Here is a 24780-nt window from a genome sequence, read left to right as displayed (position 1 = left end):
GCAAAGTCAGTTAACAAAATGAAAGCAAATCGATACTAAAGTTTGCAGTTCCGATCACAATGAAAACTCATTTTGATGTCAAATGTCGCGACATTAGTCTGATATCATATTGTGCTTGTTACCGTTTGTAACATTTGTTGATGTATTTCTGTATGTTTATCGTATTCTGCATGTCCATTTGAATTTAAATAATAATTGCCAATTTGACAACCCTAGTTTTAGTACATTATACAGTACCACAGTTTACTACCAACTGCTGGGATAGGTGATGAGCCAACAATTTGAGTTCAGTGGAACATGAGAAAGGGAACGGCGAGTAGCACGGAAACTTCTTCCACCACTTGCCAAGTAACCTTAAAGAAGAGCAGTTGAACAAGCTAAAAAAACCGTTAAGTTTTCGTACTAAGTACGCTCGATCGAGGTGTTCGGCCAGATCACGCCGACAGGCCTTCCGTGGGCGATTGACCGCTGGAGAGCCAATTCCGTTCGACGGCCCGGAGGATAGGACCACTTTGGACCTTTCCGTTCCGAACGAGTTCCAACCGGATTCATACCCCGATCGTTCCCGCAGAGCCACATAATCCTGAGAGGGACCCGCCAGTACCTCGTGTAAGGTGCCGGGACATAACTTCCCACCGAAGAAGACACCTCTCCACAGTCCACCATTGTGACTTGGCATACCTACTGGCGCCACCAAACGCCCTTGCTCAACCACCGTCACCATCACCAACACCGTAGTCTCCGGTGTAACCACGGCCAGTGTCACCGCCATAATCGCCGCCACGACGGACGTTAACAACGCCGAATCCACCACCAACCCGTACAGCATCACCACCGCCGTATCAACCACCACCACGTGCAGCATCACCGCACTAAAGATCCAACAGTCGCCGGCCGGCCAGGTATCTGTAGAAAACCTACACTATACACGTCACACACATACACACAGAATGTAATTTGCAGGGAAATAAACCTCTGAAGTGTAATTCAGTAGCTTTTTCTATTCAATCACACTATATCCGAGTCCTGATTAGCCCGGTAAATCACTCCAGCCGACCTTGAGGCTAAGAATTGCCCTCTAGATCGAGCTAGCCATCAAAAGAGGTTGTTGTATAACCCACCCTCATTGGTAGGCCGTTGCTTAGCCAAGCCCGCCGAGGTGTTTGTCCTGGTAGCCCCCTAGGTACCCCACCCTAGCATCAACATGCTTCCATTATGCAATCAAGACTTTTTAAATGAAAGCAACTTAACTTGAAGTTCTGCTGTCAAGGTCTTGTTTAACATTTAATTTAAGTTCATCTGTCGTTTGTAACTCTACTGTCTGTATCCCGGTAAAAACGCTCAGTAGCAAGAAACCTCTCGAGCTGTGTCTCAAGGTCGGCTTACTACTGGGTTTGACGTACCGGTACTGAACTGCTGCCGTTGATTCTGCTCCGCCGAAGACTACTCTGCCGATGTGCGAGCGCTCGCCGATGATCCTACGTACGACGAGCTTGACGTCGGGCGAATCAAGCCTGACAGGGTGGTGATGTTGGAACAACAGATCGACTTAACTTGATGGCGATCTGCGGTCTCCTGGCGTCTACCCTCGTTGACGAGAATCACCAGAATCCAGGCAAGGCCGGAGTGACTCTGCTGAGAGGGGTCCTCTTTTGCGTTTAGAGCCGCCTTGGCCCGAGGAATGCGGCGATTTTGACTTTGCAATGCCAAATCGAAATGATGTCCTTTACTGTTAGGATTAATAGCCACTAAGGACTCGTGTGCTTCCTGACCGACTTAGTCGGTTGGTTCACAAAATGGCGCTGTACCGAATGGTACCACAAAAAGGTCCTGTGAGGGCAACGGGGTTTATTTTTATTAATTATCGTACTAGTCTATGGTCATTCGATTAATGTTAGCTATCCGTAATTAATTAGCCAAGCCGTATTACCTGATTGAACAGATAGGTATTCCCGCGATTCACCACTCACTTTTATTACTTTAAAGACACTTGGTTTTAACGATCCGAAGCACACGAACGCCAGATACTGACTCAGGTATGGCGGTTTTCCTTCGCGCTTTTCCCATCCCATTGTTCTTCTCGTGAGACTTTATTTTCCACCCATTTTGAATTCATAGTTTCGCCCGAATTTTGTTGTACCCAGTGGTAGAATATTCATACCCACTGTACTGTTGTACGGTTTTATACAATTTTCAAATTTAAAAACAATTAATCCTACTAACAAATTAACATTTTTTTACAACGACTACTAACCCTACTAATCCAACACCAAATAACTTTAAGAGACGTGACGGTACATTTAACAACCATGCACAAATTAAAAATCTAACATGTTTTGTAACAAACGGTTACACGTTGAACTAACGATTATTGTTTATTTGTTTTGCTATACACATTTTATGTCATTCGTGACTTTCCCGGGGTGAGATTTGCGCTCAAATCTTTCAGCGTGAGAAGCATGGATGCTATCCATTTACACCAGGCCCGTATTCAGTTGAACATTGTGAATGCAGATTTAGATATCAAATTGATTAAATTGAAAGTAAGGTTAGTTTTCCGTTTGATTCAACAGTGTAAAATGTTGCTCCCATTTTTGCTGTATTAACCGTTAGGTCAACCAAAATGAGATCAACTGACCATGCCAAAATTAACATGATATTTTGAGCATGATCCACTTCATCAAAAATTTCCTGACCGATCATTCTTTCAGAGTCGCAGTTGGCAGTTTTTCAGAAAAGAGACGGGCATCCCACAAGGTTCAGTCATCGCCGTTACCCTCTTCCTTGTGGCCATGAACGGAATTTTTAGGAGGACTGCCGAAAAATGTTTACATTTTCGTGTACGCTGACGATGTACTTATCGTAACTACCGGCCCAACAGCAACACGTAACAGGATCAAGGCCCAGGCAGCAGTCTCCGCTGTAGCCAGGTGGGCCAGCGCGGTAGGTTTCCAGCTTTCGGCCACCAAAAGCGTCAGCGTAATGGCAGTTTTGGGCCGACCTTATGCCCGATATTTTACGAAAAGGATGCCACCAATTGTAAGTTGCATAGGGAGAGCATTAATAAGACCCTATTTTCTCGAGGTTCTAGAAAAAAAAAAATCCAAAATAATATTCCACGCCAAACTTCGAGTGGTAAGACACGCTATTTTTAACTATTTTTTTTATCTTTAAATGTGACTTGGCCTGGAATAGAGTGTAGTATTAAGTATTATTCCTATTAACCCTTTGTCCGTAACTTGAAGTCAATATGACCCCAGGCAATTTTTGCAATCTTGATTATTCATCAAAACGATTTTCTCGCTGATATTTTTGCATGCTAAAATCTTCTTGTCTGGCTCTTAGTTGAGACATATTTCGATTTTTATTTATTACGCAATTAACTTAAGATTTATTTTAGAGGTACATACAAAGGGTTGAACTTTAAACAATGCAATATCGGCTCCTCCGTAAACCTAACGTGATTGAGCTATCCAAATAAATGAACTGAAAAAGAATATCGTTAAGGTTAAACGAGCATCCTTCAAACTGCATCCTATCGAAGGATCACGCATCTTGTAATGCATAAAACAATTTCCTTGAATAATGGTTTCGATGTTACGATGGCAGAATGAAAACATCCATTAGTAGCAAACGACAAGCCCGTCAAAGACCGTGGCATCGAAGGGGACATACGTATCAAGCGATGGGGAAAAATGTAAGCATGACCTCGAATGTTTCAAAATTGAAGGTTCGAGGCTCTGTCTGTTTTTGGTGTCAGATGAGTCTTTTGAGAAATATGTTTTTCTTAATGAACCAACCGGTGAATGTAAGATTCTCTTACAGTGCACGGCACAGTGAGGCGACCCCATACAAAACCAACATAAAGAACGTAATCGAAAAAACAAATGCGGCAGATAAAAATGATAATCAAAAAATTATTTTAGGTCGGATATTTTTGAGACTCTCAGGGAATAAATAAACACAGCTATGTTTTTGCAAAGTTGGGTAATTCAACCTCCTCGCCTAGGCTAAATGCCCGCACCTTGGACTAACCGCTACCTATCAAATCTTGTGCAACACTTGCGCCATCTTTCTTACACACTTTCATCCACTCTTTCTTCAAATTCTTGTCGTTTTTGAAGACTTTCCCTGTTTTTCGGAGCTAATCGCCCAGAATTTTAATTTTGGACGAAGTTCTGGTGAATTTGGCGGATTTGTCTCCTTCGGCACAAAAACTACATCGTTCGCTTCGTACCATTCCATCACCGGTTTCGCGTATTGGCACAATGCCAGAACCGGCCAAAACATATTGTGACTTTCGTGGGACCGGCGGAAGGACAGCAGGTGCTTCTGGAGGCATTCTTCTTTATATATTTGGCCGTTGATGGTGCCGGTCGATATGTAAAGGTTGATGGATTTACCGCACCCACAGATTGCCTGCCTCACTAAGTACTTCTTGGCAAATTTGTCGCCCTTCTTCTTCCGGAACTTCTCCGGAACATCCAGGCGGGACTTGCCGACGAAAAATTTTACCGTTTTAATGTATGTCTCGTCGTCCATTACGATACATTTCGGCTGCACCAACCACTCGCGGTACAGCTTCCTGGCGTGGGATTTGGCCTCCGTATTCTGTTTATCGATTCGGTTAGGCGCCTTCCTTATCTTGAAGACATGAATTCCGGTCCGCTTCATTGTCTGCTGGACGAACCAGACGGAAGAATTGACCTTCTTGTCCACGTCCCGAATCGAAAGGTTTGGATTGCGCTTGACGTAATCCCTCACCTTCCTTGCGTTCACGGAGTCGGTAGTCTTCGCTTTTCTTCCACTGCCAGCTCACCCCTGGGGACCACATACGGGACACGGTCTAATTGTCGATTCCAAACTGTTTCGCGATCCACCTGTGGGACTAGCCTGGATTTTTCACGATCGCTCCCATAATTTTTTGTCGAAGCACTTCTGGCTTGGAAGCCATCTCGAAAACCACTTGACAGATTGTGACGAGATTTTGCACTTGTAAACATTACACTCTAAACTAGTTTTACTAAAAAATTCTTCTATTTTTACCCATGCAATAAAAAGTTATACACAAAGGAAAGTGTTGCATTTTTTTTTTCGAGTGCAATCTTTACTTTTTATGTAATTTGATTCTTCTTTTAAAACATTTTTTAGGAGCTTAAATTCTTCTAAATTAAGTTCTTGACAATCTATTTTTTAACGTCGGTCTCTGTTCCGTAATCTAGTGCCAATCACCGACGGACATCGATTACCATCCATTGACGACAATCGAATGTGCAGGAAGGCAGCTTCCACACCTGCGTAGGATATCGCACCCATTCAACATACATGGGCCGGGACCAACGGCTTTACTTCCCTTCCGAAGGAAGACGTGACCAGAGATTTTTATGCCTCAGAAAAATCCCACCGACCTCGGCTATGATTGAACCCAGACCCATTGGGGTGAGAAAGCAGTCACGCTTACCACTACACAACCGGCACCGGACAATCTTTGCCCACAAAAAAAAAAAACAAGTATGCAAAGTTTCATTCAAATCAGAGAAGGTCGAGAGAACTATGAAAACTTTGAATCTCTTAATCATTCTTTTCATGGAAAGTTCATTCCCGCAGCTCTGCAAAAGGAACCCCTCCATCCTCAGTACAGTATACAAAAGACAACACTTGCTCCTTGTACTTTGTGTGTAGCACATCCTGTTTTATTTCTCTATTTACGACGTATGTAAATTTAGGTTTAATTTAATACAATTTGCATCTCCTCCGTTTTAGCCCACATGCAGTGCACACACACTCACATCCTGTCGAGTTGGGGGGGGGGGGGAGCCAAACGGGATGCAAGATAAATTGTACTTACTCTGCCTTCCACCGGCAGTCTACCAAGGGTAAAATGGAATAAATATACCGACGAAGATAGATAAACATATAACCAAGAGGCAGGAGGCTCTCGCGCGCCCCCGTGTCAGGAAGACATGCTGCAACCTTCTGACATGTGCTTTTCTTCATTAATTTGAAATGGGTCGGATAGTTCACTTTCTCCTGCAAACGATAAATCCTCCTCGCTAGTACACCCGCAATCGGTTACAGTCGTCGAATCCGGCCGAATGTCCCGCGTTGCGAACGACGAACGAATTGCCGTCGAAGTGCATCCGGCGTTCTTCACGGCTGCAAAGTCATCATATGTAGTTAGGAATCTTATGACTACGATAGAGCTCGTTATTCTGAAATCCACTTACCGTACGAAAAGATGCGATGTTTGCCCCATGGATGCCGTGCAGTGGATGTAAGGCGTAGTAACCGTAGCGGAACCATTAGTTGGGCTCGTCCGGAGGTTGCATCGGTTAGTCATGCGGGTCACCTTCACCAGGCCATCCATCGTCTGCTGGATGCGGAAACCGTTCAGGTGGAATATTTCAGTCCCGTCATCGTCGAGCCAAAAGTTTACGCTCTGAGCAATCTGATTGGCTTCCTCGTAGAATTGGGATCCGATCCGAGAGCCACTGCAGGATGGAGGGGGAAATTGAGATTTGATTAGCATCGGGATGCATCGATAGAATAGAGTTTGGGGTAGAACGTACTGGTGGAAGACCGGACTGATGTAATCAGTGTTCATATCGATGTTGATCATATCGGAAGTGGTGCGAGTGCCGGCGGCATCAACAAGGTAGATCAGAGCGCATCCTTCGCAGGTGAGACTAATCCCCTTCTGCCACATCTTGGCGTAACGGCTGGAATACGTGGGAAGCGTTATTGTTATTGGCTCAATAGAAATATCGAAGCTAGATACTCACACAAACGAATTCTTCATTCGACCATCGTACGCCACGATGTCCACCCGGGAGCCGTTCTGGAATACGATCCCATTCGGGTGCTTCAATGCCATAGACGTGCCCGTGCTGGATAGGGCCATCGTGATTCGCACCTGGCTGTTGACCACCTTAATCGAGCGATCCACGGTCATCTCAATGGACACGGCATCGCGTAATTGAAGCTGAATGATTCCATTCGGCAGCACCACCGGACCAAACTGACGAACCGGTTCGTAGGCTAGGTGCGGCGTGGAGGAGTACTGGCGCTGCTTACGTTGGTACTGTGGTAGATGATGCAGGTGTTGTTGTTGTTGTTGTTGTTTCTGCTGCTGCTGTTGAAAGTGCTGGAACAGCTGATCCGGTGTGGTCTGTAATTATGAGGTATGGGGGCTGGAATTTGAAATTTGAACAGGGAAAACTTACTCTTCGAACGATGGGAGCCTGCTCCAGCGGGTAGTTGGAGATACGATTCCAGATACGGCCGTTCACCGGCAGCTGGGTTGGGCCGATGTACCCAATCTCCGGCATGCTGCGCAGGACTCCAGCCGAGCTTGAAGCTCGCGCCTGGTAAACGAACGGAGGTGCCGCCACGTTCAGCTTGAATTCGGGGTCGGCCTGGTTGGAGAATGACAATCGATCAAAAGCATTCAATCTGCTGTTCGAGAATACGGCTTACCTTGGTAAAAGGGCTCCTCTGCCGGGATTGGTCCCATCCCGTTTGGTTCACCGCGGATGTTGAGCTCGATGATGATGCCATTTGATGTCGAGAAATTTTAAAAACTTTTCTACAATAAATACGCTCTCGATATGGGTAGCACTAAAACTTCACGGAGACGGGATTTCACTTTTTCCTAAAATCAGGGATCAAACTTTCCTCCAAAAAGTGGAACACTGGTAACTTTGGAGAAGCGTGCAGAAAATGTGCAACCTTCTCTGACGACGACGCGACGGTTCACACACAAGTGAAAATGCAAACTCGTCAAACACGGTCCACGGTGGCCATGGCAACATGCCCTGGCTTGACGCGTGGTCAACGAGACGCGAAAATGGAACAGCCGGCGCCGCTTGCTACGATGGGTGCACTTTGAATTTTCGGGCGCCCACGTGGTTCAGAATTTCGCTATCATCTACCTATGGAGGAAACGTAAGAACGTAACGGTTTCCAGGTCTAGGCTTTCGCTGGCAAAGGAATGCCGGAATTTGACGTCGTAATTCATTATCGAAGCGCGCGAGGCTTAAATTATTCATTAAATGCTTGAATAGGGGACGACGGGCTTTCTTTGTTTGAAGCTTGGTTTGAAGTAAAATTTAACCAAAATTGTATAAAATTTCCGCGATGAATTAAGTGAATATTATACATATTTAGAGTAGATTCTATTGATTTTCAGATAATTTCCATATCATTTGATGATGTTTTATCACGAACCAAAAACAGACTAAATAATAAATGAAAAAAAAAAAATATCCAGGGTAATGTTAACCATCCCTAAGGGTACCCTAATAAACAGTACCATAAACGAATGATAACCCAAATGATTGAACCATTCCACAAATGGTTTGGATTATACACAGAACACGACGTTAAGCAAAGTAACCATAACTATTTTAATAGGGGAAGACCGTCAATGGAATATCACATAATCCTGGCCATATAAAAGGTTACTGTCTTCGGTCAAATTTGCACCGGATCGGGTAAAGAACAGTAGTACAGATTTTGTTTACTATGCGGCGCTAATATGCAAGTCAATTTCCTGTTAATAGAATGTCTCCGGTAAGAGATTCACCTACCGTCTCAACTTCCCCGCGCTTTTCAACTTGCCCGGTGTACCTTACCTGAGGTTTTGGAATTGTCCTTTTTGGAGCCTTACCGGAACCGGTTCTGGGTATCCAGATGTAGCCAGATTCACTTTTCGGACCATGGCATGATGTCTTTTTACATCTGGGTGAAAAATCATAAAATTTCAACCGTCGGACGATACCAGTACGTGGAAATGTCCTTTTTGAACCTCACCAAAACCGGTTCCGAGTATCCGGATGTTGCCAGATCCGCCTTAAGGTCCATGGCATGATGTATATTTACTTCGGGATGAAAAGTCATAAATTTTGAGCCGTCGGACGGTTTTAGAAGTGTCCTTTCGTGCTCTCTCGGAATCGGTGCCAGGTAGCCAAAATGGCCAAATTGGAGAAATCTTGGGAAGGGTGGGGCCATTCTAGGAACCTCATTCATCTTTCATTTGAGGCCAATAGATCAAGAATCGGTTCAAAAATTGATTTTTGGAAGCGAGTTGCAGTTTGGGGCTTTTTGACCCGCTAATGAACAATGTATAACCTAATGCATTAGGAAGGTTAAAGATCCAATAATGTTAAAGAAGATCCGATAATGTTGAAGAAGAGTATTTCCAAGAATTTCAAGATCGTCTGGAGTGCTCTGCAAGGAAGTTTAATGATCTTAAAGCGTAAGTTCCAATGGCTTCAATTGGGTTGTTTAGGGGTATTAAGGTAAATGCATATTCGTAATCTGAATTAAAAATGGAACCCAACAGTGAAGTTATTATTTTGCTTTATATCTTGATTTAAAAATCGAGATGAAAGTGTGTGGGTGCGAAAAAAAAATATCGCTGTGCTCAGAAAACGAAGCTCTTTCAGGTGATATATAAAAACCGATATATTTTTCAAAATTGAAGAACCCAATTGGTTAATTCTAAGAACTCCAGTACAGTTCCGTGAATATCAGATTTTTTTTAAACTTCTGAGCAATATCTGAGCGATAACTTAAGAACTACTGGAAAGATTAGACAACTGCAGGGCAGTCCTATTTAATAACTTCACGAAAATGTTCGGACCTTTAATGAAGTTCCGAAAATTGAAATTGAACATCTGGAAAAGTTTCAAGCTCTTCTAGGAAGGTTCAAAAACTTCAAGGTGGTTCCATTAGCTTCAGGAAAACTGCAGCAGCTTTGAAATATTATGAGAATTTCATAGAAAACTTCAGAGATGTCCTGCGAAATTGAGGAAAATTGCAAATACTTTAAGCAGCTCCAAGAAGCTCAGGGAAGCTAGGTTTATAGATCTTCAGGGAAGCTCAATGATTTTATGGGCAGTTCCAATAACTTCAGGAATATTCCGAGAATTTTAGGAACGTCCAATACTTTTTGAAAGTTCAATCACAGACAAACAGACATAACACATTGAATAGTTCTAGCTGTAAAACATCATCGCTAAAACATTACCACCATATATTGAGTACACTGTGGTGAGCAGTACGCTGAACAGATGGCAGTAGTGTATAAATAAACGTCAAACGCAAGGGAATTACGATACTTTTAAATTGACCGTTAAATGCTTGTTCCATGAACAACTTACGAATGTTATGTCTGTTTGTCTGTGGTTCAATAATCTGTCAGGGTACGTTTCGAAAAAATCAGGTCAGTTCCAAGAATTTCAGGAAAATTTCAATATCATTGTTTACGTTTCGAGTTAGACCCTTCTGACATGTTTCCACTGAAATATTCTATTTAAAGCGCTGGGTTACCAGGGTCGTGTCTGAAAGCTAAACCTATCCTTCAACCAGCTCACCGATGTCGACTTTCAGGAGCTCACCTTCAAGCCAAACAACTGACCAATCAACATCTTACAATTCCACTTAACCTCCTTCGGCTGTGATTTCAGCTCCGTCACGAATCTCCCCACCTCAAATTGATCTACCAACGTCTTCAACGTTCCCTTCACTTCCTCCTTCAGGGTCTCACTCTCCCCACTAACCAACTCACTAATCACATTACGAATCCCTTCATGGCAGCAGTCCCTTCATGGTCATCTTTTCAATCAGCTTTCGGAACGATGCCACCCCATTTCCAACTTCGATCAAACTGTTCTGAAACACCAAAGCCTTCCGCACCAGATCCTTGAATAGTTCGATCGTCTTGAGTGGAGGTTCTCCGATCTCGAAGTCTTCCGGTAGCGACTCCAGCACCATCTGGAAGAATTCCAGTATGACCCCAGGATGACAGTTGTACTTGGCAACGGTCATTACCTTGATGACCTCGCTCATCCTAATGTTTTGAAAATATGTGCACTGTGACGAATCCATGGGAGAACTTCGCCGGAAATTCACGGTGGATGTTATGAAATCAAACATTGGACTGTGTTAACAACAATGTTTAACATATTAGGTCGTATGAATAAAAGCGTTTACTTTACTTTCTCCGTAAGTAATGCACAGAGCAGGCGCAAATTAAAGTACAGTGTTGCCAGTAACTTTAAATATCATGAAATTTTCTAACCATGGGTGCCAATGAAATTGCCCAAGTGTGCCCATCTGTATTTTTGAGACACTCGGTGGAGTGACCAACCCCTTGGGTCATTCATATAGAATCTTTCCATATTACTGCTCGCATCTGCTTCCATCTTCAGCGTTTACAGCGTTGAAAAAGTAGATGCCGCGTATGCTAGGGAAAGGAATCTAATGAATGTACACTAGACTGATGCAAAATATGAGATTTTCGCTCCACAGTGCTCAAACGGTTTCAAATCAGGTCCTGATTAGCCTCCCAAAATTTAAACTCATTGGGTAAGAAACTGACTTGGCACAAACTATTCGAAGTTTACATGGAAACTACTATGAACTGTTGTTAACAAATTCTATTGCTATTCTTATGGGAATTTTTATCAGCTACAACTTTGCAGAAAATTATTTTTCAGCCAAACGTCAAATTAAATAATTATTAATTGTTTAATAGATTGATAATCTTATGGCAAGATTAAGCAACTGTATTGTGGGCAACACTGTATTCTGCAGTGTGACATAGTAGCCATGATATTTGTGCTCTATTCTTCGCATCAGAAACACCAATGTTGCCTGCTGAACAGTTGAATGAGCATAATCATCAGCCATCAGTGACTTGAATCATTAAAAACTTTTGTTTCTTACATATGATTGAAAAGTGATTTTCAACAAAGTTGTAGCTGAGAAAATTTACTACAATCACTGCTATCATTTTTAAAAGCATAGTGATGTGGTGAATTGTTACATAGATATGAACAAAAACATAAGTTTTCCCATAGTAATTCCCATATAAACTTGAAATAGTTTGAGCCAAGTCACACACTACGATTATTTTACAGATTTCTGTAACATTTTACCGAAATCTCAAAAGCTGAACGTTCGGTAAACAATTTTACAGTTTTCCTGTAATTATTTACAGATATCTGTGAAAAATTCACAGATATTTGTGAAAAATTACAGAAAATCTGCGAAACTGTTCACCAAACGTTCAGCTGTTGAGAATTCGGTAAAATTTTACAGATTTCTGTAAAAATTTCTAAGTGTGCAGTTTCTTACTAAAGTAGTTCAAATTTTAGGAGGCTAAGCAGGACCCAATTTGGAACCATTTGAGCAATGTGGAGCGAAGATTTCAAATTTTGCATCAGTCCAATGTACACTGATCTAAAAAAGCGGTTCGATTATTTGCCGAATCCAATTGTCAATTTAGAAGTGTCACACCCCTCGGTACCAGACATGTTTTGTAGTGTCAGGTACTCTATTTTGTAATCTGTGAAAGGGAAATCACAAATTGAGTTTCATCAAAATACATGGCATGTTGAAAGATTTAGAGATTTAGCGTGAGAGCGCATTTTCTTTCTCAAATTTAAATTTTTGGCTCTCTTGGGACTGGTAGTAAAACGGATAAAACTGTAGGGGGGGGGGGGGGGGGAAACCATTTTTATTTAATTATAGCTTGTTTAACAACAATTTCCGAAAAATAAGTGAACGACAAAGTCCACGAATGATTTCTTAAGGCTGTCGTTTACTTTTTTTTTTGACCAGGATACGCATCCGAGTATGCATCGAAAGCTAATTATTTCCATTTCTCTCAATTTATACATGGAGATGGTTGGTTGGTTGGTTGGTTGTCTTTATTATGGAGATTTTAAGCCAGACGCTGGTTCATCTCCGGGGCATGGAGAATTTTATTACTTACTATCAGCGGAACAGCGTGTGGAAAATGGGCTGACGATATGATTCATTTAGTTCAGAGCTTCAGAGAAGCGATCAGGAGAATTTGCGAGAACTCCAAATTACAGGGCTTTCAAATAAGTTCAGAGTAACTCAGCAAAGTTTTGAGAGTTTTAGGAAAATTGCAGAATCTTCAGGTAAGTTCCATAATCACCAGGAAAATACTGGAACATTTTTTCATTGAAGTTTCGAGAACTTCAGAATAATTGTGATAATCGACTGCCTTTGCCTCCGACACTCGCAAAACAAGCTATCAAATTACAGTACCAATCTAAAATGTCATATGACACTGTTGCCGAAGACCGTCACGAATGTATGTATTTTAGGTTTTCTGATAATAAGAGCTGCTGATGTTGTGCTTGTGTGAATTCTGAAAATAGCAAGCAACGATGTCCTAGTAATAACATTTCGTATCAGAAATGGTTTAATTTACACCAAATTGAGGAATTAGAACGAAATCACACATTTCATATGATCAAGGGGTTAGTCACTCAGCACAATGTGCCGAAAATAGATTCGGAACAGTTAGGGCACATTTATCGGCACATTACCGGCACATTTTCTAATGTATCAGATTATAATTAAAATAAACTGGAAGCACTGTCTGGATTACTATTGACAACGGTTATTAAAGTTGCGTGTGCGTATACAAACGTGGATCAAATTCTTTCGTTAGTAATTAATTAATTAAAATGGATCATTCAAATAAAGATGTGGTAAGTAACTGACTAAACAAAGTTTCCTTCAAATAATATCACATTTTTCTGTGTCTCCATCGGTTTGAGATTTTTTTTTCTGGAGTAAGCTGGAAGAAGAGTACGGTGCGACAAACTTCCACCTTCAAATCTGTGCAGTCAGTCTCTTGAGAGGCTGACAAGCGACAATATTAAAATCATGGAAGAGGACATGCGCGGTATGGCTGGTTAACTGAGAGAAGAAGCAAGCTTTCGCTGTCGGATGATACATTGACGTATCTACGCACATATGATTAAATATAAAATACAATAAGCCATCGCAATAAGGGAAGTTTTCTTTGTCTACTATTATGCATACTACTTCAATCTCCGTCAGAAAAAAACTCCATTACCGATTGGCTCGGAGTGCTTCCGAGCCAATCGGTAATGGAGTTTTTTTTCCCAAATTCCATCACATAAACTTAAAATCCTCGCTAACCACTCGTTCTTCCACACTCGGATATGCCCAGAATGCGCTCGACAGGGCCAAATATCCATTCGCTCTAGGGGCTGTCCACATTCCACGTGGACAAGTATTGAGAGGTTTAAGACACTGACCGCTGTCAATGTGGTAGCCCCCTATTAAAGCAGCCTCGTCAATGTCCAAAAAACCACGTTGCAGAGCCATCTTCACAGCGTCCCCGTACTCCGATCGTTTCTTCACAAATGCGTGCAGGTGCTTGCCAGGCATACTGGACACCACCGTGGCCATCGTACACGGCAAAAAAGGCCATGCCCAGCATCCTGTAGAGAGAAATCCGGTAGCGCGTGTGTAAGTCCATGGGGATGTGCCAACCTTTCAACAGCTCGATCCTACCTTGTAGTAGTCGTACTGGCAGAAGATATGGAGAGGTAATTCTCTTGCAGCGACTGTCAACCGAAAAGTTTGCTCAGGTGCTGATGGGTCGGATCGAAGCCCGATTGCTTTTTTTTGTCTTCGTCGTTCCTTTACAGAGGCTTTGTATTTGTATTTGTGGCTTATCAGAGACAATAATGAAAATGAACAAACCCGATGAACCTTGGTCCGTACGATTATAGAAAAAAAGATCGTTTCACTTCCTTGACGAGATTCAAGGCCGACGTTTTCCACCACAGGAGCGAATCTTCAAGCGAATTTGTACTTGGTAAATAAACAGCTGTCAAAATCATCCTTACAAAAGCACTGTTGCCAAATATACCAGAACAATTTGTACTTGACCACTCATACGCTTCAAATACATAAAGGCACAAATATACTCGTTCGGCACAGTACCGGCACTGCGGCACACTGTAAACAGCGTTAATACAAAAGCAGCTGTGCCGAGTGATTATTTGATAATTTTCATTTTGCTCAAATGTTATTCTACCGGTTGTGTTGTATGAGAGAGACGACGGTAGAGCATGAGAGTAGTTCCGAGTCCTTCGAGCAAGATCGAAGAACTTCAATCACATCCATTAGCTTCTGAAAAATTGTAGAGCATAGCAAATTTCCTAAAATTTCAGGAAAATGGCATGGTTTATCAGGGAAAATACATCAATATTAAGGAAATTTCTGGAAAATTCAGGAAGTTCCGAGAACTACTCGACAATTTAGGGGACTTCAGGGAAGGACTTAGAACTCAATAATAAAATCAACCTGCAAAACAGCTTTATGCAACTAAAAACAGGTTTTTTTTAACCTTTTAGCTTCGCGGCGCCGGTGCCAAGCGTGATTTCCTCTCACCCCAATGGGCCTGGGTTCAATCCCAGGCGGTGACGTCGTGATTTTCAGAGGCATACAATCTCTTATCCACGCCTTTCTTCAGAAGGGAAGTAAAGCCGTTGGTCCTCGATCCATGAGTTGATGGGTCGGATAGTTAGCGTTCAGGGTGGGAAATGTCTCCCTGGCGTCGGTAGCATTGAAAACAAGATCGACGGAAAACAAATTAAGAGATTGAACCTTGCAAGATTTCAAAGTTGGGAAGAAATGCTATACTAATAACAACATGAAGCTATAGTGCGATAAAATATTAGCTAGATAAAGTTCTGAAGAGGATACATTGATAGTTCTGCTAGAGTATGGCAGTGTGAAAATTGAACAGAAATTGAAATTGAGCGAAGGGCCATAAATGCCGACAATACTAATCAAAAGCGCAGTCCTTTACCTATCCCATACAAATCATGATAAATCTTCTAATTCTATTTTATTTATTATTATAACGAGGAACAATATCTGCCAGCATGAGTACAGTAATATTTAAGTATAATAATAACGGTTTCATGCTTCATTGAAAATTGTCTACATTCTTCTTCGATGGCTTAGAACGACCGCCACAGCAGCAAATCTTCATCAATCCCGATCGTTTCTTCGTTTTAATTTGTGTTTTGGTCGTTAAAGTTTGATCTTTGCCGAATAGTACTTCATAAATACTCATCTAGTTAAGTGGAATATTCAACAGTTGAAAGAGACTTACCCGAATTGACCGCCCCAGTTGAAAGCTTAGCAGTCTCAATGTCCGTCAGCATGTCAGAACCGGTCACCGCCGAAGATATGCTGGATAGCGAAGTTTGCTGCGCCGACGACCGACGAGACGCTTTCGATTTTTGCCGCTTCAAAGCCGTCTCACTCCGGGCTCTGGCTGGTGACTTTGGAATTAGCTCTGCAATCGCTTTTTTCGATTCACTTTTCTGATGGATTGTCTTTCGCAACTGTGACTTGAGCATTTTGTATGTGTCGGAATCGAAACGTTTGGATTTACGCAGTTTCCGTGCCAGAATCTCCAATTCGTGATCCTTTTCGATGTTCTTCAGCAGTAGGTTGCAAACGGATCTGTAATGGAAGAAGCTTTGTTTTGGCTACAATTCCCACATGATCTTCAGTTGGTATCAAAAGCTCACTTGAGTTCATTCAACTCGCAGGTGATCGAATTAATCGTGTCCTGTTGAACGCGATGCTTCTGCCGCGTTTCGAACAACAGGCGTGAATTTTGAACGCGTTGGTCTTCTATTTGACTGTCAAAATCCACGGCCTTGCAATTCAGCGTCATGATTGAGTGAGCGTGCGAGCTCGTTTGATCCTGTGCTTTCCGATCGTTCTCCTTGATGCGATCGATTTCGTACTTGAGCGTTTCGTAGTAGCTTTTGGTTGTCAACTTCAGTAGGAATTTTATCGTCTTCGAGTCGCTACCGCTTCGCTGCGAACGTCCTACGGGTGAATTGACCTCTTCCGCTGCTTTTGCGTAAAAAGGAACATTTGAAACATTTTCTGAATCTCCTAAAGTCTCATTTACCTGAAAACTTGATATCATCCGTTTTGAAGAACTCCACCAGATTGTTTCCGTCCTTGCGTTGATTCGGTTTCAGTCCCTCCACGACACCGGCACTGGAACACTTAACCTTGTCGTTCACAAACCGCTGTCCATCTCCATTGTTGTCTGCACTTCGATGGCTAGTGGAAATAAAAGTATTGTTGCGGGAAACTTTATTCGGTGATTTGGTGTAGCGATTTTTGGCCGGGATCGACCGATAGGGGGCTTTACGGGAGAAAGTTTGGCTGGGGCTTGAAGGGGAAACAGTAGTCATATTTTTTTTCTAGGTTAGGTTATATCTATCGATGCTTTTGACAATCAGATGAAAAAATGTTACTCACAGACTACTGGGATATCATCTAGAATGAAATGTGGAGTACGGTACTACAATCATGTCTGTCGAAGGTATTACCGCAAATCAGTTCGACTTCTGGGCTAATAGTACGTTCAGATTATAGCTCATATCACGTAATATAGTCTATCTTGTTATCAAAAGTGTGTGTTCAGCTTGGTTTCTTGTAGACGGGTCGTATAGGTTGAATTGGTTCCAGTTCCTTTTCCACTGCCCAATCCACTCTCATTCTAATTCTAATCAGAATGAAGCTTAATATTTGCCATGAACCATGGTCATGGAATTAAATAAATTGAAAATGTAAACACAATCACAAAAGTCTAACTTCAGGGTTGCCAAACTCATGGGATATTGACATCTTGATTGATACACTTCAGCCTACTATGGAATGATCGACACAACGCTTGGCACAGCTTTCGGCACTGCCAAAACTCTTGGCACAGATTAAGGTGTGCAGAGTTGAATACCCCTTGGGAGCAGGGCCCAACAAAGTCACTTTCAATCGAAAATCGTCAAGCGACGGCGAAGTCATCAATTGAAAGTCATTCTGTTTTCTCTTCGAGCAGATCCTCTTCAACATCAACAGAACCACTATCGATCATTTTTCATGCTGTTTGTTTTGGCTTTTGTTCATTTCGTCTTTCATTGTCAAACGAACTTACTTTCGCATTGAAGCGAAACTGTTTGATCCTAATTCGCGCAGTTTTTCTGACTTTTGTTGATTGGTCACTCGGTTCATTTAAGCGCATGCGCATACGTAGATGTGTACGTAGATGTCAAATTCATCATTATAGGGTGGTTTGCTTACCCATCAATGTGGGTATTGATATATATGTGTCGGACACATAGTTTTTATGTGTACACATAAAATTCATGTGTAACCACACATACTATTCATTTGACTCATAAATTTCATGTGTACTTCTGAGTTGATTCTGTTTATGTGTGGACACATGCAAATCATGTGGAATTTTACATGGAAAATCATTAATAAAAATGTGTCGAATTTTATGAGTGCATGTTTCAAGGGGTGCATCGATTAGCTTGGCACCGAAGAGAGTACCAGAGCTGAGCCAAAAAGTTGAGCACGTTTCTCCGGGACCTTCTGGTCTTTGAGTTACCCCTATGGAAATACTGTCAAATACCCATTAATATGGGTATTTTTCGAAACTGGGTGTACTATGAACTATTTTGTGATCCAAGATGGCGGCTTTCGATTTCAGAAAAAATGGGAAATATTATCTAATACCCATAAATACGAGGGGGGCGACACATCTAAATCTCAATTCTAGATGCTCAACATATCTCACACTAGCGAATCAATCTTCGAAAAAAATTGCATCGCGCATCAACTTTTTGCAAGAAATCTTCAGAATCGTCATCGATCTTTTTCTATCTACTCAGCGGGCGCGCAGCTAACCACAGAAAAATACAATTATTCCTACATCGTCCCCGTCGCATAAATATGGTAATTTTTAATCGGGGTGATGTTTAGAGGCCAGAAATTGATATCCGACGATATTTTGAAATCCAAGATGGTGACTTCCCGTATCAGAAAAGTGGGAAATAGTGATGCCGACCCATTAATATGCGTATTTGTGGAATCGGGGTGACGTCTAGATATTAGAAATAGAATACGACGCCATTTTGAGATTCAAGATGGTGGCTTCCAGTTTTAGAAAATATAGGAAATATTGTCAAATATCCATCAATATGGGTATTGTTTGAATCGGGATGACATCTAGAGGCTGAAAAACGATATTCGACGCCATTTTAAAATTCTTGAAATTTTTAAAAAGTGTGAATGCATATGCTTTTTTATAAAATCAGGGTAATGTTTAGAAGCCGGAAATCGATATCCTAGGCCAAAATGAAATCCAAGACGGCGGCTTCCGATTTGAGGAAAAGTGTAAATTTTCAGAACAGGGATGACACGTAGATGCCGAAAATCGATGTTAAACGCCATATTTAAATCCAAGATGGCGACTTCTGGATTCAGAAAAAATTGTGAATAGTGTCAAAGACCCATAAATGTGGGTATTTTCGAAATCCCAGTAACGTCTAGATCCAGAAACCGATGTTTGACGCCATTTTAAAATGTAGGATGGCGGCTTTTGTGAAATACTGTCAAATACCGATCAATGTGAGTATTTTCGGAATAGGGTTGACATCTAGAGGCTGGAAATCAATGTCCGACGCCATCTTGAAATTCAAGATGGTGGCTTCTGATTTTAAAAGAAGTGTCAAATATCCTACAAATGGTGTCGAATATCGATTCTCCAAGCCCGATGGCCGCCATATTGAATTCCAAAATTGCGTCGGACATCGATTTTCGGCACCTTCGCGCCGTCACCGTTCCTAACATACCAATATTGTAGGGTATTTCATTTTCATTTTCATTTTGCAGCGTTTGGTGGGGCAATGGGAGCGCAAGTCAATCCAAAGCCGAGGATAAAGGAAGGGTAATGACTGAATAGTCTATGCGGACCACTTGAACGCCATGGGAAAAGGAAGGGATTGAAGAGGTCGGTTATTTGGGGGGTTTTGAGGAAATGGCACCTAGTACTAGATTTGTGCTGCAAAATGTAAAGAAACCCTAAATCCATCTCCCACTGATTCATCCTTTCATATATATACCAAATTGATATTTTAAAGTAACCATCAAAATAAACAGACAATATATGAAAAGGCTAGTTGCCAGTTGCTTTAAAGGCTAGTTGCCTCCCTAAGCGGACCCCCCGTATCCTAACTCTTTTGTTAATCTACTTAATGTTATTAGACTGTCTAAATTTTCTTATTAAAGTTCGTTTGATGATATGATATAATCACAGACAAACAGACGTAACTCTTCATTGTGTGTCTTCGTTCATGCATTTAACGGTTGATTTGAATATTATCAGTTCCGCGAACTACTCGCCGCAGCGCTGGCATCGGATCACTTTGACGTTTCCATACATTCGATAGAACTTTTATGCAATATTGTTTACGAGTTAGCGAGCAAGCTTGTTTTCCGCGAGAAGCCAGAGAGATGTCGTTACTGAGGTTATATGTTTTGAGATACTATGTTTTCAAGAACAAGTTTTTCAAAGAGTTACGTCTGTTTGTCTGTGATATAATGTCTAATGTCTGATGATTATGATAATAATATGTCTAATTTTATAAATAATTGAAATCTCTAATTTACCTAATCAATCATAACTCATGCTTTGTTAAGTACCTAAACTGCTATGTAATCTAAAATTTATCGTGTTTAAAGTAATTTTGAATTTGATCTATATTTATTATATCTTAGATCGACCCAGGTGACACCTTCAAGTGACTAAAATGCTTCACTTTGAAATTAGTTTCCTAGCTGATTTTTAAATTATGTAAGGTATATGCTCCAACTACACTCACACGTTTCCACTATGTCGTCCCACAAAATTACGTACGGATATGTCACAATAGAAGCACGCCACAGTGGAAATCCCGAGCCATAGTTCAAACTCTTATCCTAAATCAAAATGAAGCACATATAAGATTAGTTACAATACCATGGTGGTGTTTCATATTGTTCCCTGAGTAATGCTTCAATGAAAACAACAATGAAAGCTTGTCACACAAATAGAAGGAGCACTGTTTGGCACTTTCTGAAATATTTCAATAGTATAATTCCCTTGAAAACCCTCGAATAAGAGCAGTGGCGTCGCGTAACCTCACTTTTTACCTGTTCAACAACTTTGAAAACGTTATTTAGGGTCATGTTAACATTCAAATCAGTTTCAAAAGGCATAGGGTCTTCTAGTTTCACTGATTTATATCCATTGGAACCAATATTGTTTTGTTTGTTTACGTTTTGAGAGTTGTTGAACAGGTAGATTGAGGTTAGGGTGACGCCACTGAATAAGAGTGATTTGCGGCAAAACCCGCCAGTATCGCACCCAACGTCAGTGCCTATACGTAAGCGTACTACAACGCGGCTTTCAAATAAAAGAGTAACAAGTGTGATACTATCACTTCAGGCTAGAACTTTGGTTCTCTTATGCAATGATTCATCAGAGAGGGGAAGCTCAGTAATCCTCATCGCATGATCATGACGCTATTCTGTCACGGCATGAGCCAACGATGCCGGACCTAAACCAACCGTCTCCAACGCTCCACTATGAAGCATAAGATTAGGCCCGCCCACCAACGTCCAGGTTAAAAACTAGCCAAGGGGAGGGATACCAATATTGTAGGGTATTTGAGACTTTTCCTGGGCCCGATGACCGCCATCTTGGACTCCAGAATGGTCTCGTTAGTTTAATATTCGTTTAATATAAAATAACATTTTGTTGCTACACATAATGCAGATGCCATGCCTATCGGCAACCGATATTGTGTGGATACTATCCGGTTACTATATGTTGATGCCTAACGACGCGACACGTGCCAAGTCGAATGAGCCCCGAATTGAAGTGAAAGTGGCAAAAACGAAGGAAGCAGTTTTCGAGTCATTCATTGCATCAATTGAAACAAGTCCTTGCTTCAAATGAAATGAGCTGACGTATTTGACGAACGAAACAAGCGATAGTCAAAATCAAGAAACACAATGACTTACACGAAAATGATATTGCTCGAAATGAAGCGATTCTGCGGAGAGTTCATTTTCTTTTCTTTGTTTCGAAAATGTAGAACCATAGAGCTAACTCTAATACCCCGTTCACATTACACCCTTTATCACGTAATATAGGCTGTCTTGCAATGAGCACTCATACATAGGATTTCCAGTGAAAACTAGATGTATGAGTGCTCATTGCAGGACAGCGTATATCACGTGATATACGCTGTAATGTGAACGGGGTATAAGACCAGAAGGTCCCGAAGAAACGTGCTCAACTTTTTTGATTCAGCTCTGGTACTCTCTTCGGTCCCAAGTTAATCAATGCACCCCTCGAAACATAGGAAAATCCACGAACCCCTCATATTATCTGTCAAACTTTCATAGCTAATCAAAACAAACATAGTGTAGTACAAGAATTTCAACTAGAATGGGGTACGTTATTTGATTTGCTTGGGACCAATAGGCTAGGCATGTACGGAGCGAATTTAAAATCGATAGTTTTGTATTGATTGTTGGTAGAACCCTGCTTGGGAGTCAGTAGAAATGGCTGACAAACAAAAAATCCAACGATCAGGACCAACTTACGTCTCTTAAACAGATTCGTTCGAAAGAAAAAGTACTAGTATCCTTAAATTAAATTGTGAAGCATCTTAATGGCTCGCCAAACTTAGTCATACGAATGAAAAAGTACAATTAATTCATTGCAGTAATCACTTATGATGGCAAACATCCTCAACGCAAAGAGAACTGAAACATCAATACGCATATTCGACCGTTTGACTTAATATTACTCAGTTTTCATTTTAGAGCTCATTCCGAACTTAACAAAATATTGGCACAATCAAGCAATTGTAAACAAATGAGAAAGTCTTTGAACGATTTCTCATTTTTTCTCTGGAAAAAAGGCGCCAATTTGTGAGCGGTGTTGAGAGAATGTGAACAAAGGCAAAGAAATCAGTGTCAACATTTCAAAGGGGCGTAATTGCTTTTGTAAACAATGACTTTAGCCGTCAATTTCTCGCGAATGATATCTTACCTCTCCAAAATTACAATGCTAGCTGGTAGAGGAAACATTCCTCTACCTGCTGGTGTTATTATTTTTCATGAGTGAGCTTTTATTTGCGAGAAATCTATGGCTAAAGCCATTGTTTACAAATGCAATTACGCCCCTTTGAAATGTTGGCACTGAAATGAATATTTTTCAATCAAAATAACTTGAAAATTGAAAGTGATCGACTCCGCACCAATCACAGATTGCACTTACTTCGAGTTGCCTGTGTTGGTGATCATTCAACCAAATTCCATCAAACGCGAGTTAACAGAAACATGTTCTTATATTTCTCAGGCTCCATTACGTACCGGTTGCAACCTATGCCTGCTCTTAGCATAAGTTTAGCTATCTTTGAACGGTATGTTGCTATCACAATGAATTATGAGAAAACGTCCAACCAGATCTCATCGAACCCTCCACTCATACATGGTGTGCTGTATGATGACATCACTATACTCGCACGGCTGTCAGGAACTCCGGATGTTTATTTTTCGGTTTGCTAAATCTTCTTATCCGTTATCAGTCCCACTTTAGCAACGAGCATGGAACGTTCGAAGCAAACTGTCCTACGAAGCGTCATTGCTGCAGTGCTTTCGTAAGTATTAAATCAATTCATAAAAAAAAGCCGTCAATAAAAGAAGTCTCAATGTTCCAGTGCATTTCTCGTTACCATACCGGTTCGAGCCCAAATGAGGTGTAGCAACTACAATCCCGACCGATGCACGATTTCAAATTTGAGGATTGCTCTCCCAGATGTCAACTCTCTCAAGTTCCCGATACAGGAGCATATTGACCTGACCAACGTAGATGTGGATTACCTTTCTCCCCAGGTAATGGAACGAATGAAATGGGTCAGTAAGCTGACGATCACCAACGGACTAGTTGGAAGGATCTACCTGAAGCCAGATCTACAGCACCTCTCGGCCACCCGTAGCAACACATTCGAGATCATTATTGAAGCTGAGCAAAATGCGGATCTTGAAGTGATGTCAGTCGTCTCCAACCATCTCAGGACCGTTCCAGAGAACATTGAAAACCTGAAGGCTTTGACGACGCTTCAACTGAGTGGAAACAAAATTGAAGTCTTGGACATGAACAAATTTCACGGATTTCAAAAGCTAGCGTCAATCGATTTGTCTAACAACAAGCTCTACTACCTTGCCCCAGTTATCGATTTGGAGCTTGTTCAGCTTAAGACTGTGGATTTAAGTAAAAACTATTTGACTGAACTCGATTTTGCTGGTTGGATTATGCCCCGGTTACAAACATTGACATTATCTTCAAACCGTCTACCACATTTGATTGCTCTAGAAGCGGAAACTTTCCCGTCGCTACAAAATTTAGTTCTATCGAACAATCTGTTTGACTGCCGTTGGTGGGATCAATTCTCGAATGTGCTATTTAATATAACCAAACGACAGCCAAATATTAACGAATGTACGAAATCAACTCAGCTCAGTCCTGCCACGTACCGCAAGTTGAACATGAGTGACATTCGCAGTTCTGGTTTCCAATTCGACAACAAGGACCAATTGGAAGAGCAAATCAACGGTATGACGGAAATGAGCCAGCATCAGTCAACAAAAATCGAATCCCTCGTGACAGCGGTGGCCAAGCAAGCTACGCAACTCGTTGAAGCCAATGCTAAACTTGTGCAGCAACGGGCTCTAATCGATGATCTTGCGGCACGAGTCGAAAGTCTGTACGAGCAGTTGGGACAGCTGAAGGAACTAACCCAGGATGCTCCAGTCGGTAAAATCGCTCCCAAAGGATTGCGAGAAAAGTTGATCCGGGAAATATCGGAAGTGATCCGGAAGAATTTACCCGCAGATGAGTGAGGTTGCGGAAGAAGGCTTACACTTACAATGAATAAATTCAAATGGAAATCTTCAAAAACTGTGTACAATAGTAACAGATAAATAAACGTTCAATATGGATTTCAATCATAGTTCTTAATTTTTCTCATAATTTCAAGCTCT

At 41.5% G+C, this 24780-nt stretch overlaps 3 protein-coding genes and 1 pseudogene across 3 annotated transcripts in view; 2 read left to right on the top strand and 2 right to left on the bottom strand.

The window, feature by feature from the left end:
- LOC135708143 (uncharacterized) overlaps positions 1-24780 on the top strand; it is a 508021-nt gene that overhangs the window by 113354 nt on the left and 369887 nt on the right. The gene's annotated exons all lie outside the window — the stretch shown is intronic.
- On the bottom strand, positions 5816-7736 carry fest (wurstfest). The gene is made up of 6 exons (XM_065230208.1): positions 7477-7736; positions 7224-7415; positions 6783-7168; positions 6570-6719; positions 6228-6491; positions 5816-6156 (listed from the first exon to the last, which is right to left on the bottom strand). Exons 1-6 carry the CDS (start codon positions 7555-7557, stop codon positions 6054-6056), a joined length of 1176 nt encoding a protein of 391 aa, XP_065086280.1. The 5' UTR covers positions 7558-7736; the 3' UTR covers positions 5816-6053.
- Positions 15794-17090, bottom strand: LOC135708244 (uncharacterized; annotated as a pseudogene).
- On the top strand, positions 23339-24667 carry LOC135708201 (P-granule-associated novel protein 1-like). Its single transcript, XM_065230207.1, has 2 exons — positions 23339-23396; positions 23457-24667. The coding sequence occupies exons 1-2, from the start codon at positions 23344-23346 to the stop codon at positions 24637-24639; spliced, it is 1236 nt and encodes a 411-aa protein (XP_065086279.1). The 5' UTR covers positions 23339-23343; the 3' UTR covers positions 24640-24667.

The sequence above is a fragment of the Ochlerotatus camptorhynchus genome, unplaced genomic scaffold (genome assembly GCF_037179485.1).
Source record: "Ochlerotatus camptorhynchus isolate MF236.1 unplaced genomic scaffold, CSIRO-AGI_Acam_v1.1 ptg000328l, whole genome shotgun sequence".
Classification (NCBI taxonomy): domain Eukaryota; kingdom Metazoa; phylum Arthropoda; class Insecta; order Diptera; family Culicidae; genus Ochlerotatus; species Ochlerotatus camptorhynchus.
The sequence above is the reverse complement of the archived record's forward strand: the minus strand, read 5'-3'. Positions and strand labels throughout refer to the sequence as shown.

Excerpts from the sequence above, each read along its gene's own strand:
- fest (XM_065230208.1), bottom strand. The coding sequence starts at position 7,557 with ATGGCATCATCATCGAGCTCAACATCCGCGGTGAACCAAACGGGATGG. Across the intron at positions 7,416-7,476 it reads AGAGGAGCCCTTTTACCAAG|GCCGACCCCGAATTCAAGCT; the intron begins GTAAGCCGTATT and ends TTCTCCAACCAG. Across the intron at positions 7,169-7,223 it reads AGGCTCCCATCGTTCGAAGA|ACCACACCGGATCAGCTGTT; the intron begins GTAAGTTTTCCC and ends TCATAATTACAG.
- LOC135708201 (XM_065230207.1), top strand. The coding sequence starts at position 23,344 with ATGGAACGTTCGAAGCAAACTGTCCTACGAAGCGTCATTGCTGCAGTG. Across the intron at positions 23,397-23,456 it reads GTCATTGCTGCAGTGCTTTC|TGCATTTCTCGTTACCATAC; the intron begins GTAAGTATTAAA and ends TCAATGTTCCAG.